Source organism: Scomber japonicus, chromosome 21 (assembly GCF_027409825.1).
Source record: "Scomber japonicus isolate fScoJap1 chromosome 21, fScoJap1.pri, whole genome shotgun sequence".
Classification (NCBI taxonomy): domain Eukaryota; kingdom Metazoa; phylum Chordata; class Actinopteri; order Scombriformes; family Scombridae; genus Scomber; species Scomber japonicus.
Window position 1 is genome coordinate 416,122 of NC_070598.1, and position 15,794 is coordinate 431,915.

Here is a 15,794-nt window from a genome sequence, read left to right on the forward strand (position 1 = left end):
TATCTGCTGACCCATGGGAGGGGTTGGGGTAGGCATGGGCCGGTATGAGATTCTGACGGTATGATAACCTTAGCTAAAAATATCACGGTGTCACGGTTTTATGATTACGGCTATAAAATGTGATAGTTTGAAATGTCTGTATTTAAAAACATTCAACGGTCTTTTATTTTTAGTAAATATGTATTTAACATAAATAATAAAAAATAAGTGCAGTCCTTTAACTGAGGCTAAACCTGCAGCTCAAGTCACGACATAAATGAATTATTTTTAGAGAAAAAAATACAAAATGCAAATAAATGCAATCACTGAACCTGTGGCTCAAGATCAGAACATAAAGAATAGAAAACAGTAAAAACACGTCTAAGATGAATATAAATAAATAAATGCAGCAGGAGCTTAAAACTGGGGGGGGGGGTCCGGGGGTCTCGCCTCCTTCAGCCATCATACAGCCTGCAGAGCTACCTGCTTGTAACAGCAACCGAGTACGGGAGGGGTTGTACTTCACGCTGCAGCTGCACACGACCTGAGGGACCTCCACTCTCTCTCTGACCAGACGTCACATTAAAAGAACCCGCTCATATCTCAGGAACGGTATGACGGAACATTTTAGTGGTTTTGAAACCGTGACTTTTTCATACCGTGGTAAACCTTGAAACCGGTAACCGGGACAGGAAGGCTTTTAATGTGAAAGTAAAGCAGGAAGTTAGAGATAGATTCAGAAGTACAGGTGTGCAGGTGATGATGTCACTGTTGGTCACATGACTGGTTCTCTCTCAGAGGGCTTGATGATGTCACTGTTGGTCACATGACTGCTTCTCTCTCAGAGGGCTTGATGATGTCACTGTTGGTCACATGACTGCTTCTCTCTCAGAGGGGCTTGATGATGTCACTGTTGGTCACATGACTGGTTCTCTCTCAGAGGGCTTGATGATGTCACTGTTGGTCACATGACTGGTTCTCTCTCAGAGGGCTTGATGATGTCACTGTTGGTCACATGATGGTTCTCTCTCAGAGGGCTTGATGATGTCACTGTTGGTCACATGACTGGTTCTCTCTCAGAGGGCTTGATGATGTCACTGTTGGTCACATGATGCTTCTCTCTCAGAGGGCTTGATGATGTCACTGTTGGTCACATGATGGTTCTCTCTCAGAGGGCTTGATGATGTCACTGTTGGTCACATGACTGCTTCTCTCTCAGAGGGGCGTGGCAGAGATCCGGGAGATCCGGCAGTTTCATTTCACCGGTTGGCCGGATCACGGCGTTCCGCTTCACGCGACCGGACTGCTGGGATTCATCCGCCGGGTCAAAGCCAAGACCCCTCCCACTGCCGGACCCACCGTGGTACACTGCAGGTACACACACACACACACACACACACACACACACACACACACACACACACACACACATATATATATATACACACACTGCAGGTACAGTCACACACAGTAACACACACACACACACACAGACACACAGTAGCACACACAAACACACACACACACACAGACACACAGTAACACACACAAACACACACACACACACACACACACACAGAGTAACACACACACACACACACACACACAGACACACACACAGAGTAACACACAGTAACACACACACACACACACACACACACAGTAACACACACACAGAGTAACACACACACAGTAACACTGAGGCTCTGTTAGGTCGTAATGTGATGTCACTCTGCTGCCACCTGGTGGACAAATAAATACATGCTGCTTCAACTGTATATAACGTGTGTGTGTGTGTCTGTGTCTGTGTGTGTGTGTGTGTGTGTGTCTCTCTGTATGTGTGTGTGTGTGTGTGTCTCTCTGTGTGTGTGTGTGTGTGTGTGTGTGTGTGTCAGTGCGGGGGCGGGCCGTACAGGGTGTTTCATAGTGATTGACATCATGTTGGACATGGCAGAGAGAGAAGGAGTCGTCGACATCTACAACTGTGTCCGAGAGCTGAGAGCACGAAGGGTTAACATGGTCCAGACTGAGGTACACACACACACACAGAGTAACACACACACACACACACACACACACACACACATACAATATTTAATATCTATCATTCTACTGTGGTTACACCATTTGACATTTTCAGGAGCATTCAGTCTGACTTTTGGTAAAAAATGGTCCTCCTCTTCATCCTCCTCCTCCTCTTCATCCTCCTCCTCCTCTTCCTCTTCCTCCTCATCATCCTCTTCCTCCTCTTCCGCCTCTTCCTCCTCCTACAGGAGCAGTACGTCTTCATCCATGACGCCATCTTGGAGGCGTGTCTCTGTGGTGACACGGCGATTCCGGCCAATCAGCTGCGATCAGTTTATTACGAGATGAACCGATTGGATCCTCAGACGAACTCCAGTCAGATCAAAGAGGAGTTCAGGGTAACGTATTGACCCCATATTGACCCCATATTGACCCCGTATTGACCCCATATTGATCAGGTATTGACCTCGTATTGACCCCATATTGACCCCATATTGACCCCATATTGATCCCGTATTGACCCCATATTGATCAGGTATTGACCCCATATTGACCCCATATTGATCAGGTATTGACCTCGTATTGACCCCATATTGATCAGGTATTGACCTCGTATTGACCCCATATTGACCCCATATTGACCCCATATTGATCCCATATTGACCCCGTATTGATCAGGTATTGATGATAGAGTCATGTGTGTAATATGAGTCACATGGTTTGTCCCTCAGACTCTGAACATGGTGACCCCGACGCTGCGGGTGGAGGACTGCAGCATCGCTCTGTTGCCTAGGAACCACGAGAAGAACCGCTGCATGGACGTCCTGCCTCCGGACCGCTGCCTGCCGTTCCTCATCACCATCGACGGAGAGAGCTCCAACTACATCAACGCTGCGCTGATGGACGTATGTAACGCACCCAGCACCCTCAGCACCGTTAGCTCTCAGCACCCAGCACCCAGCACCCTCAGCTCTCAGCCCCAACACTCAGCACCCAGCACCCTCAGCTCTCAGCCCCAACACCCAACACCCAGCACCCTCAGCACCCTCAGCACCCTCAGCTCTCAGCCCCAACACCCAGCACCCAGCACCCTCAGACCCAGCACCCTCAGCACCCTCAGCTCTCAGCCCCAACACCCAGCACCCTCAGCACCCTCAGCTCTCAGCCCCAACACCCAGCACCCTCAGCACCCAACACCCAGCACCCAGCACCCAGCACCCTCAGCACCCAACACCCAGCACCCAACACCCAGCACTCAGCACCCTCAGCTCTCAGCCCCAACACCCAGCACCCAACACCCAGCACCCTCAGCTCTCAGGCCCAACACCCTCAGCTCTCAGCCCCAGCACCCAGCACCCAACACCCAGCACCCTCAGCACCCTCAGCTCTCAGCCCCAACACCCAGCACCCAGCACCCAACACCCTCAGCTCTCAGCCCCAACACCCAACACCCAGCACCCTCAGCACCCAGCACCCAGCACCCAACACCCAGCACCCTCAGCTCTCAGACCCAGCACCCTCAGCTCTCAGCCCCAACACCCTCAGCTCTCAGCCCCAACACCCAGCACCCTCAGCACCCAGCACCCTCAGCTCTCAGCCCCAACACCCAACACCCTCAGCTCTAAGCCCCAACACCCAGCACCCTCAGCTCTCAGCCCCAACACCCTCAGCTCTCAGCACCCAACACCCTCAGCTCTCAGCACCCAACACCCTCAGCTCTCAGCACCCAACACCCTCAGCTCTCAGCACCCAGCACCCTCAGCTCTCAGCCCCAACACCCAGCACCCTCAGCTCTCAGCCCCAGCACCCAACACCCAGCACCCAGCACCCTCAGCTCTCAGCACCCAACACCCAGCACCCAACACCCTCAGCTCTCAGCCTCCACACATGAGCTTCATCTGCTCAAACACTTCATTCAGGAAGAAGAACTCAGATCATTTAACTTCACATTCACAGTAACACACACACACACACACACACACACAGACACACACACACACACACAGTAACACACAGACAGACACACACACACACAGACACACACACACACACAGTAACACACAGTAACACACACACACACACAGTAACACACACACACACACACAGTAACACACACTCTCACACACACACACACACACACACAGTAACACACACACACAGTAACACACACTCTCACACACACACGCACACACACACAGTAACACACACACACAGTAACACACACTCTCACACACACACACACACACACAGTAACACTGAGGCTCTGTTAGGTTGTAATGTGATGTCACTCTGCTGCCGCCTGGTGGACAAATAAATACATGCTGCTTCAACTGTATATAACGCTCAAACACTTTGTTCAGCAAGAAGAACTCAGATCATTTAACTTCACATGAAATAAAACATCCTCGCTGTAAAACATTAACCCTTTAAAGTCCGAAGCATCAAACACAGACTGGAGTTTAAACTCTGCAGCTGCTCTATCAGGCCTCTAAGCTCTCTCATCGCCCCCTGCTGGTTGATGTGTGAACTGCAGCTAAACTCACTGATCCCATGAGTTTCATTTTAACTCCTCAGACAGAAAAGAACTGATGACCCGTCCCTTTAATAATTATATAAATATAACAGACAGCTCAGCATCTCTGTGGTTAATGGAGGGAAACACACACACACACACACACACACACACACACACACACACACACACACACACACAGTAAAACACACTCACACACACACTCACACACACACACACACAGTAAAACACACTCACACACACACTCACACACACACACACACTCACACACACACACACACACACTCAACCACAGCATTATTGTGAACATCGTACCCTGCTATTTCACCAATCAACAACTCCGTCTCCGTGGAAACGCACCAAAACAGCTGACCGCAGAGTGTGTCATGGAAACGAGTTCAGAGCTGCTCACATTCATTCATGAATACATGACCTGTGATGTCATGGTGTGATGTCATGGTGTGATGTCATGGTGTGATGTCATGGTGTGATGTCATGGTGTGATGTCATGGTGTGATGTCATGGTGTGATTGTGGTGTCATGGTGTGATGTCATGGTGTGATGTCATGGTGTGATTGTGATGTCATGATGTGATGTCATGGTGTGATTGTGATGTCATAGTGTGATGTCATGGTGTGATGTCATGGTGTGATTGTGATGTCATGGTGTGATTGTGATGTCATGGTGTGATGTCGTGGTATGATGTCATGGTGTGATGTCATATGTGTGATTGTGATGTCATGGTGTGATGTCGTGGTGTGATGTCATGGTGTGATGTCATGGTGTGATGTCATGGTGTGATGTCGTGGTGTGATGTCATGGTGTGATGTCATGGTGTGATGTCATGGTGTGATTGTGATGTCATGATGTGATGTCATGGTGTGATTGTGATGTCATAGTGTGATGTCATGGTGTGATGTCATATGTGTGATTGTGATGTCATGGTGTGATGTCGTGGTGTGATGTCATGGTGTGATGTCATGGTGTGATGTCATGGTGTGATGTCGTGGTGTGATGTCATGGTGTGATGTTGTGGTATGATTGTGATGTCATGGTGTGATGTCATGGTGTGATGTCATGGTGTGATGTCGTGGTCTGATTGTGATGTCATGGTGTGATTGTGATGTCATGGTGTGATGTCATGGTCTGATGTCATGTGTGATGTCATGGTGTGATGTCATCGTGTCGTTGCAGAGCTACAAGCAGCCGTCGGCCTTCATCGTTACCCAGCATCCTTTGCCCAACACGGTGAAGGACTTCTGGCGCCTCGTCCTCGACTACCACTGCACCTCCATAGTGATGCTGAACGATGTGGACCCTGCACAGGTACACACACACACACACACACACACACACACACACACACACACACACACAGGTACACACACACACACACACACACACACACACACACAGGTACACACACACACACACACACACACACACACACACACACACACACACAGGTACACACACACACACACACACACAGGTACACACACACACACACACACACACACACACACAGTAACACACACACACACACACACACACAGTAACACACACACACACACACACACACACACACACAGTAACACACACACACACACACACACAGGTACACACACACACACAGGTACACACACACACACACACACGCACACACACACACACAGTAACACACACACACACACACACACACACACACACACACAGTAACACACACACACACATATATATAAGTGTGTGTATATATGAGGACATGTAAACTGCATTATGTATCCTGTTATTATAAATGTGTGTACGTTAACATCTGTTGAATGTAAAAACCAGAAACTGCTTTATTTATTATTTATATATTATTACTGTTTCTGATGCAGATGAAGACATATGATTATTTACTTTATTTATAGTTTATGACTGAAATAAACTAAAGTAAAGTAAATGCCTGAACTCTCTGAAACGTCCTCTCAACGCTGGTTTGGTTCTCAGATGATTTGAGCTTCAGCTTCTTTTTCTGCTGAAGCTCAAATAACACAAATGATGTTTAGCTGCCTGTGATGTCATCGACCCTCCACCGTCTGGACCAATGAATCAAATGTAGAGATGAAGCTGCAGTGATGGATTATGGGTAACGAGGTGATCAATAATCAATACGTGGTCCTGTGTGTCTCAGCTGTGTCCTCAGTACTGGCCTGAGAACGGCCTCCACCGGCTCGGCTCGCTGCAGGTGGAGTTCGTGTCGGCCGACCTCGAGGAAGACGTGATCAGCCGCATCTTCAGGATCTACAACACGGCTCGGGTGCGTTTCATTTACACACAGCCGCAGCTCAAAGTGTTTGTTCCTGTCACTAAATATAGAACAGAGTGTGTTTGATTTGTGCCTCCAGACCCCCCCCCCCCCCACACACACACACACCAAGGTTATTATAGTTTAGAAATGTTCGTTAGGTTTTATTTTAATTTAGTTTTTCAGTTTGCTTTTTTATTTCAGTTTTAGTTTTTATTGAGTTTTAGTTTTTCAGGTATTCAGAGAAAGTCTTGACTTGTAGAAGCTGAAAAGGATGAAATATGTTTTATCATCAAGTCCTTTTGATTTCATTCTTTAACCACGGCTGGAGGGGTTAGGGGTTGGAGGTTAGGGGTTAGGGTTAGCAGCATAGCGGCTGCTGCAGGACAGGAAGTCACCGAGGGAGAAAATGAAGCTGAATGTATCTGCAGTTAGTTTTATATTGTTCGTTATAGTTTTTATTTAGTTTTCATTATTTTTTCATTGCTAGTTTCAGTTTTAGTTTCTGTTAACTATAATAACCCTGCCACACACACACCCCCCCCTCCTAACCCCGCCCGCCTCCATGTAGCAGCTTTAAACTCTGTCTCCTGCTTTAAGGTGAATGTTTTCAGTCTGACTGAATCATGAAGGAAATCACAGACGGATCAATAATGACATGAATCGTTCGGTTTGGGTGCGTTTCATTTCCCCATCCCTTCCCTGAGGTGGGGGGGTGCTTGTTTTGACCCCCCTGTGGTCCCTGAGGTTGGGGGGTGCTTGTTCTGACCCCCCTGTGCTCCCTGAGGTTGGGGGGTGCTTGTTCTGACCCCCCTGTGCTCCCTGAGGTGGGGGGGTGCTTGTTTTGACCCCCCTGTGCTCCCTGAGGGGGGGGGGGGGGGGTGCTTGTTCTGACCCCCCTGTGCTCCCTGAGGTTGGGGGGTGCTTGTTCTGACCCCCCTGTGCTCCCTGAGGTGGGTGGGGGGTGCTTGTTCTGACCCCCCTGTGCTCCCTGAGGTTGGGGGGTGCTTGTTTTGACCCCCCTGTGCTCCCTGAGGTTGGGGGGTGCTTGTTTTGACCCCCCTGTGCTCCCTGAGGTTGGGGGGTGCTTGTTCTGACCCCCCTGTGCTCCCTGAGGTGGGGGGGGGGGTGCTTGTTCTGACCCCCCTGTGCTCCCTGAGGTGGGGGGGGTGCTTGTTCTGACCCCCCTGTGCTCCCTGAGGTTGGGGGGTGCTTGTTCTGACCCCCCTGTGCTCCCTGTTGCAGCCGCAGGACGGGTACCGCATGGTGCAGCAGTTCCAGTTCCTGGGGTGGCCGATGTACCGCGACACGCCCGTCTCCAAGCGCTCCTTCCTGAAGCTCGTTCACCAGGTCGACAAATGGCAGGAGGAGTACGACGGGGGGGAGGGGCGCACCGTGGTGCACTGCCTGTAAGACACACACACACACACACACACACACACACAGTGACACACACACAGTGACACACACACACACATTAATACACATTAATACATACACAGTAGTGATGTTTTGTCTCCCTCTGCTGGTGAAAACCTGCAGCAGCAGCTGATCTTCATGTTTGTACTTCCTGTCTGATCTTCATGTTTCTACTTCCTGTCTGACCTCCATGTTTCTACTTCCTGTCTGAGCGTCATGTTTGTACTTCCTGTCTGACCTCCATGTTTCTACTTCCTGTCTGAGCATCATGTTTGTACTTCCTGTTTGAGCGTCATGTTTCTACTTCCTGTCTGAGCGTCATGTTTCTACTTCCTGTCTGATCTTCATGTTTCTACTTCCTGTCTGAGCATCATGTTTGTACTTCCTGTTTGAGCGTCATGTTTCTACTTCCTGTCTGAGCGTCATGTTTCTACTTCCTGTCTGAGCGTCATGTTTCTACATCCTGTCTGAGCTCCATGTTTCTACTTCTTGTCTGAGCGCCATGTTTCTACTTCCTGTCTGAGCTCCATGTTTCTACTTCCTGTCTGAGCTCCATGTTTCTACTTCCTGTCTGAGCGTCATGTTTCTACTTCCTGTCAGGAACGGCGGCGGTCGCAGCGGCGTGTTCTGCAGCATCAGCATCGTGTGTGAGATGCTGCGACAGCAACGATGCGTCGACGTTTTCCACGCCGTGAAAACGCTGAGAAACAACAAACCCAACATGGTCGACCTGCTGGTGAGTACAAGTACTACAAACACCTGATTACTGCAGTACAAGTACAAGTACTACAAACAGCTGATTACTGCAGTACAAGTACAAGTACTACAAACAGCTGATTACTGCAGTACAAGTACTACAAACAGCTGAAATACTTTGTGTGTATTGTTATAACTAGGGCTGTCAAACGATTAATTATTTTAATCGAGATTAATCTCAGAGTTTCCATAGTTAATCACGATTAATGGCGTTTTGAATGTCATGTTTAAAATCCTGTTATTTTCCATTTGAAGGCAGTTTTAAGCCCATAATGTAAAGCATTTCTTACCAGAGTGTCTTAACTGGGAATCAATCACGGCTCTGCTGCGACTCCCACACTCCAAAATGGTCCTTTGGTGGAGCTGAGGCTGGCTTGGCTGCACCTGGGTGTTTAGCGTGGAGGTGCTAACTCAAACTCCACGTACTCCGGTGGTAGTTAAACTCCGTTTGACACAGGTTGCATTTTACTTTTGACTTGTCAACTGAAGCGTCTGGAAGTGTTTTAAAGTTAAACAAGCCGTTCAAAAGTCCAGTAGCTCTCTTACTTTCCATCAGCGCGGTAGGTTTACTGCAGGAGGCCACTTCAAAGCATAGCGCTACAGCTAGAGGAGCCGTCTACGGGGGAGGAGAAGGGACAAAAAGGCTTGCTACATTAAAAAAAGATTAAAAAAAATTAACGCGTTATGGATTACATTAATCTAATCACGATTAACGCGTTAACGCTGACAGCCCTAGTAATAATCATTTTAATATGAATTATTGATGTAACGTAAAGTTTAACTCTTCGTTTCTCTGCAGGAACAATATAAGTTCTGCTATGAAGTCGCTCTGGAGTATCTCAACTCTGCTTAACCTCCTTCATCACCATCATCATCATCATCATCCTCCTCCCTGTGATGCTGCTGCAGTCTGAGGAAGAGGAGGAGAGGGGGAAGAGGAGAGGAGGAAGAGGAGAGAAGGAGGAAGAGGAGGAGGAAGAGAGGAGGAAGAGGAGGAGGAAGAGGAGGAGGAGGAGGATCACTACTGACAGAAGATGAAGATGAGGAGGATGTTTTTGCACTGCCTTGTTTGACTGAATTGACTGAGAGCATGAACACACACACACACACACACACACACACACAATCACACACACACACACACACACACACACACACACACACACACACACACACACACACACACACACACACACACACTCCCCCTGCTGGCAGGTGTGTGCGTCACCATGTGTCACTTTGTCGTGTTTCGTGCTTTTATTTTGTCGGAACCAAAACGACAGGAAGAGAAACTTCAGCATGTCTGGTTTTAGTTTTTCGTGTCCGAGTGGAGCGTCTCTATCAGCCGACACACTCACAGGATCTTTGATCTGTGTCCAAGAAACCCAAAAAAACTCACAGACTTCATCACAGATCACTTCCTGTTTCTCTTCATGTCAGTAAAGACTGAAATCTTCTCACAGATGCATGATGGGAGATCAACTCTGTCACACGATGAGATTTAATGATTATTAATTATTATAATGACTTTAGTTTTAGACCCTCACGATGATCAGTTATGACTCAATATGATTGATGAATCCGTGTTTCCTGTTGTCATGGTAACGTCACATGTAAAGAGACAGAGCGAAGTATATTTACAGGAAGTTGAGGCTTTTATTTTCTCTTTTTACCTGCAGATCAAAATAATCCTGTTGAACTTTGACAGTAGATGTGCAGGTTAGGGTCAGTTAGGGTTAGGGTCAGCTAGGGTTAGGGTCAGTTAGGGTTAGGGTCAGTTAGGGTTAGGGTCAGTTAGGGTTAGGGTCAGTTAGGGTTAGGGTCAGTTAGGGTTAGGGTCTTCAGCTCACGATGATCTCTGAGCTGAATGATGAACGGACCAACACGTTAACGTCTCACTGCGTCAGGAACACCTTTATAATCTACTGCTTCTACCAAACTACCTACTTCAGCTTTGATTTCACACTTTCAGAAACATACAAAGACCCCAAAGCACTAAAACATATTTATAATGAAGTCCTGATTTGAAGATTTGAACCCTTAAACAGGCAGGAGTGTAAAACACATCATTAGATGTTACTAGTTCTCTTATTTGCACTTAAAGTAAAACATTTCCACAATACGTTGTTCCATATTATCTTATAAAAACCGTCATAACGGTAAAAAACTAATTCATGTTTTAACCCACAGACTGTATATAAGAAACAGACGTAACATCGTGACGTCACCCATTGGTTTGTGGACTGCTGCTCAGAAGCCAATAGTTTCTAATCTAGGCAGCGCCATCTTGAACATTTCAGGTGCATGCTGGGAAAAATAAAAGCACGGATTCTACTTATATGGGCATGAGGCGGGGCCATGGGCGGAGCGGGGAGGTTGCTATGGTTACGAGGGCTGGATCTGGAGGACATCGGTCAATCAACCTGTCAATCAGGACGTAGCCACGCCCTAATGCATACCCTGCTTTATCGTCACATATAAAATCAGGGAGGCCAAAATGTCCCAAATGAACATCATACTGCATTGAAGAAGGCTTTAAACTAGCGATTGAGACCATAAACACATTTTGAAAACGTTTACTGAGGTTAGAAATCAAGTGAGAAGTTGGTGAATTCTCCATTGACTTGTATAGAGACGGTCGCCCCCTGGTGGCCTTTTGATAGAATGCAGCTCTAAGTTACTTCTCCATTGACTTGTATAGAGACGGTCGCCCCCTGGTGGCCTTTTGATAGAATGCAGCTCTAAGTTACTTCTCCATTGACTTGTATAGAGACGGTCGCCCCCTGGTGGCCTTTTGATAGAATGCAGCTCTAAGTTACTTCCTGGTTGGACCGGAGCTCCCCGCCTGGTTTTATCTAATAGAGATTAGTGATACATTCTTTCTTTCTCTTAATCATTAATATCACACATGCTAGTTTCTAAACTGATGTTTTATCATTTATATCAAAGTAAAAGCTTCAATTCTACCAATTTTAAAGGAGCTCCCCTCCTGGTTCCACCTCAACTTATCATGCTCCAACAGTGTTAAAGAGTCTCCTGGTGCACGCTGCCTGTTTAAGGGTTCATATTAAAACATGTTAATCTTGTTAAAGTGTCAGAATGATTGAACATGAGTGAGTTTGGTGAGTTTAACTAAACATTTATAAAGTTAACAGATGAATGCACAGCTGTTATATGGGTTGCATTAGACTGTCCAGGTGTTATATAGTGAACACCTTTATAATCTACTGCTTCTACCAAACTCACTACTTCAGCTTTGATTTCACACTTTCAGAAACATACAAAGACCCCAAAGCACTTAATGAAGTCCTGATTTTAAGATGTTAATATTAAAACGAGTGTTCATCATGTTAAATTGTTATTAACATCAGAAACTGAACATTTATAAAGTTAACAGATGAATGCTCAGCTGTTTTATGGGTTGCATTAGACTGTCCAGGTGTTCCTGATGAAGTGGTCAGTGTATATGTATTATACTGTATATCATTATTATCTGTCATGTTATTAATCTTGATAATCGGATCAGTGAGAAGTCCACGTACCTCTTGTTCCTTCCAGAGCTTTCAGCCGGATCACAGGACGAGTTTAAGGCTCGACTGATGGAGACGACGACGTCACCGTGGCAACAGTGTAAACACAATCTGCTGATGGGGTCGAAAGAGCTAAAATAAATAAAAAGTGTTTTTTTGTTGATGAACTGAGATATGTAAAGACATGCAGATGTTTATGTTTATCCGTCCATGTTCCTCCGTGCTGTTTGATCTTCACTGCTGCAAAAAAACTAACTGGACCAGAAACGTCCAAACGTCTCCAGGGTGAAGCTGCGGCTGGGTTAGGGTTAGGGTCTCTGTCGGTTTGTCTCTGGACGCTGCTCGGCCGGTTTCCTGACGAGGCGAGATGTTAATAATGTACATAAAGCAGGAGGAAGCAGGAAGCAGAATATTTATTCCTTCAGTTGTTCTCAGTGTCGATGTTGTTCTTGTTGTTCTCGTGAAGCACAGAGAGAGACAATCATGTTCCACCGACAGGAAACCACGAAACCGTACAGACCTACGGCTCTGGGTCGGCTCTGGGTCGGTCCGACCCCGCTGACGTACGGCTCTGGGTCGGCTCTGGGTCGGTCTGACCCCGCTGACGTACGGCTCTGGGTCGGTCTGACCCTTGAAATGTACGGCTCTGGGTCGGTCTGACCCTTGAGATGTACGGCTCTGGGTCGGTCTGACCCCGCTGACCTACGGCTCTGGGTCGGTCTGACCCCGCTGACGTACGGCTCTGGGTCGGTCTGACCCCGCTGACGTACGGCTCTGGGTCGGTCTGACCCCGCTGACCTACGGCTCTGGGTCGGTCTGACCCCGCTGACCTACGGCTCTGGGTCGGTCTGACCCCGCTGACGTACGGCTCTGGGTCGGTCTGACCCGCTGACGTACGGCTCTGGGTCGGTCTGACCCCGCTGACGTACGGCTCTGGGTCGGTCTGACCCGCTGACGTACGGCTCTGGGTCGGTCTGACCCCGCTGACGTACGGCTCTGGGTCGGTCTGACCCTTGAAATGTACGGCTCTGGGTCGGTCTGACCCCGCTGACGTACGGCTCTGGGTCGGTCTGACCCGCTGACGTACGGCTCTGGGTCGGTCTGACCCGCTGACGTACGGCTCTGGGTCGGTCTGACCCCGCTGACGTACGGCTCTGGGTCGGTCTGACCCGCTGACGTACGGCTCTGGGTCGGTCTGACCCCGCTGACGTACGGCTATGGGTCAGTCTGACCCCGCTGACGAACGGCTCTGGGTCGGTCTGACCCGCTGACGTACGGCTCTGGTGCTGATGAGAACTTAATTGTATTGAAAGCTTTTATTTATGTTGTATGATTCCAAAATACTACAAATAAAAATCTATATACACACTTCAGCTGTGGCCGCCTTACTGATGATACTTCCTGTTGATGTTGATTCATTCTTTATTCAAACAGGTTCTGCTTCCTGTGAGAAGTCTGACGATAAGAAGAGGAGGAAGCTGAAAGTCAACTGTAAAGTTTAAAATGACCCCTCACATTTATCTGATGACCCTTTGGAGGGCCCCCCCCCCTAGGTTGGGAACCACTGGACTAAACTAGCTAACTGTATATAAAGTACTTTTACTGTAATACTGCATACTACATCACTATAATACTGCAGTACTTTTACTGTAATACTGCATACTACATCACTATAATACTGCAGTACTTTTACTGTAATACTGCATACTACATCACTATAATACTGCAGTACTTTTACTGTAATACTGCATACTACATCACTATAATACTGCAGTACTTTTACTGTAATACTGCATACTACACCACTATAATACTGCAGTACTTTTACTGTAATACTACATACTACATCACTATAACACTGCAGTACTTTTACTGTAATACTACATACTACATCACTATAATACTGCAGTACTTTTACTGTAATACTGCATACTACATCACTATAATACTGCAGTACTTTTACTGTAATACTGCATACTACATCACTATAATACTGCAGTACTTTTACTGTAATACTGCATACTACATCACTATAATACTGCAGTACTTTTACTGTAATACTGCATACTACATCACTATAATACTGCAGTACTTTTACTGTAATACTGCATACTACACCACTATAATACTGCAGTACTTTTACTGTAATACTACATACTACATCACTATAACACTGCAGTACTTTTACTGTAATACTACATACTACATCACTATAATACTGCAGTACTTTTACTGTAATACTGCATACTACATCACTATAATACTGCAGTACTTTTACTGTAATACTGCATACTACATCACTATAATACTGCAGTACTTTTACTGTAATACTGCATACTACATCACTATAATACTGCAGTACTTTTACTGTAATACTGCATACTACATCACTATAATACTGCAGTACTTTTACTGCTGTAAAGTATCTGTTAGAAGGTAATGAATCATATTTACATTGTTTGTTTGTATTAATTCAAATTTAAAGTCTAAACAGGAACACAGTCTGTAACTAATGCAGTGCTTTCACTGCAGTACTGGGTTAGTAGGAGCTGCAGTGTGTAGTAGCGGCCTCTAGGGGGCAGTAGTAGTGTTAATAGGAGCTGCAGTGTGTAGTAGCGGCCTGTAGGGGGCAGTAGTAGTGTTAATAGGAGCTGCAGTGTGTAGCTGTGGCCTGTAGGGGGCAGTAGTGGTGTTAATAGGAGCTGCAGTGTGTAGCTGTGGCCTGTAGGGGGCAGTAGTGGTGTTAATAGGAGCTGCAGTGTGTAGCTGGGCCTGTAGGGGGCAGTAGCAGTGTTAATAGGAGCTGCAGTGTGTAGCTGTGGCCTGTAGGGGGCAGTAGCAGTGTTAATAGGAGCTGCAGTGTGTAGCTGTGGCCTGTAGGGGGCAGTAGCAGTGTTAATAGGAGCTGCAGTGTGTAGCTGTGGCCTGTAGGGGGCAGTAGTAGTGTTAATATGAGCTGCAGTGTGTAGTAGAGGCCTGTAGGGGGCAGTAGTAGTGTTAATAGGAGCTGCAGTGTGTAGCTGTGGCCTGTAGGGGGCAGTAGCAGTGTTAATATGAGCTGCAGTGTGTAGTAGAGGCCTGTAGGGGGCAGTAGTAGTGTTAATAGGAGCTGCAGTGTGTAGCTGTGGCCTGTAGGGGGCAGTAGTAGTGTTAATAGGAGCTGCAGTGTGTAGCTGTGGCCTGTAGGGGGCAGTAGCAGGTTACCCCACCGGAAACTGCAGAGTATCAGCAGAAGAAGAAGAGCTTCCGGTGCGGCCTGTAG

At 47.2% G+C, this 15,794-nt stretch overlaps 1 protein-coding gene across 1 annotated transcript in view; it reads left to right on the forward strand.

The window, feature by feature from the left end:
- LOC128382750 (receptor-type tyrosine-protein phosphatase mu-like) overlaps positions 1 to 9,923 on the forward strand; it is a 65,582-nt gene extending 55,659 nt beyond the window's left edge. Inside the window, exons 16-24 of the mRNA XM_053342763.1 lie at positions 1,199 to 1,353; positions 1,875 to 2,010; positions 2,253 to 2,402; positions 2,736 to 2,909; positions 5,732 to 5,863; positions 6,714 to 6,839; positions 8,073 to 8,236; positions 8,847 to 8,982; positions 9,802 to 9,923. Of these exons, the coding sequence (XP_053198738.1) occupies positions 1,199 to 1,353; positions 1,875 to 2,010; positions 2,253 to 2,402; positions 2,736 to 2,909; positions 5,732 to 5,863; positions 6,714 to 6,839; positions 8,073 to 8,236; positions 8,847 to 8,982; positions 9,802 to 9,855 (1,227 nt within the window). The 3' untranslated portion in view covers positions 9,856 to 9,923. The remainder of the gene's footprint in view (positions 1 to 1,198; positions 1,354 to 1,874; positions 2,011 to 2,252; positions 2,403 to 2,735; positions 2,910 to 5,731; positions 5,864 to 6,713; positions 6,840 to 8,072; positions 8,237 to 8,846; positions 8,983 to 9,801) is intronic.
- The last annotated feature ends 5,871 nt before the right edge of the window (positions 9,924 to 15,794 follow it).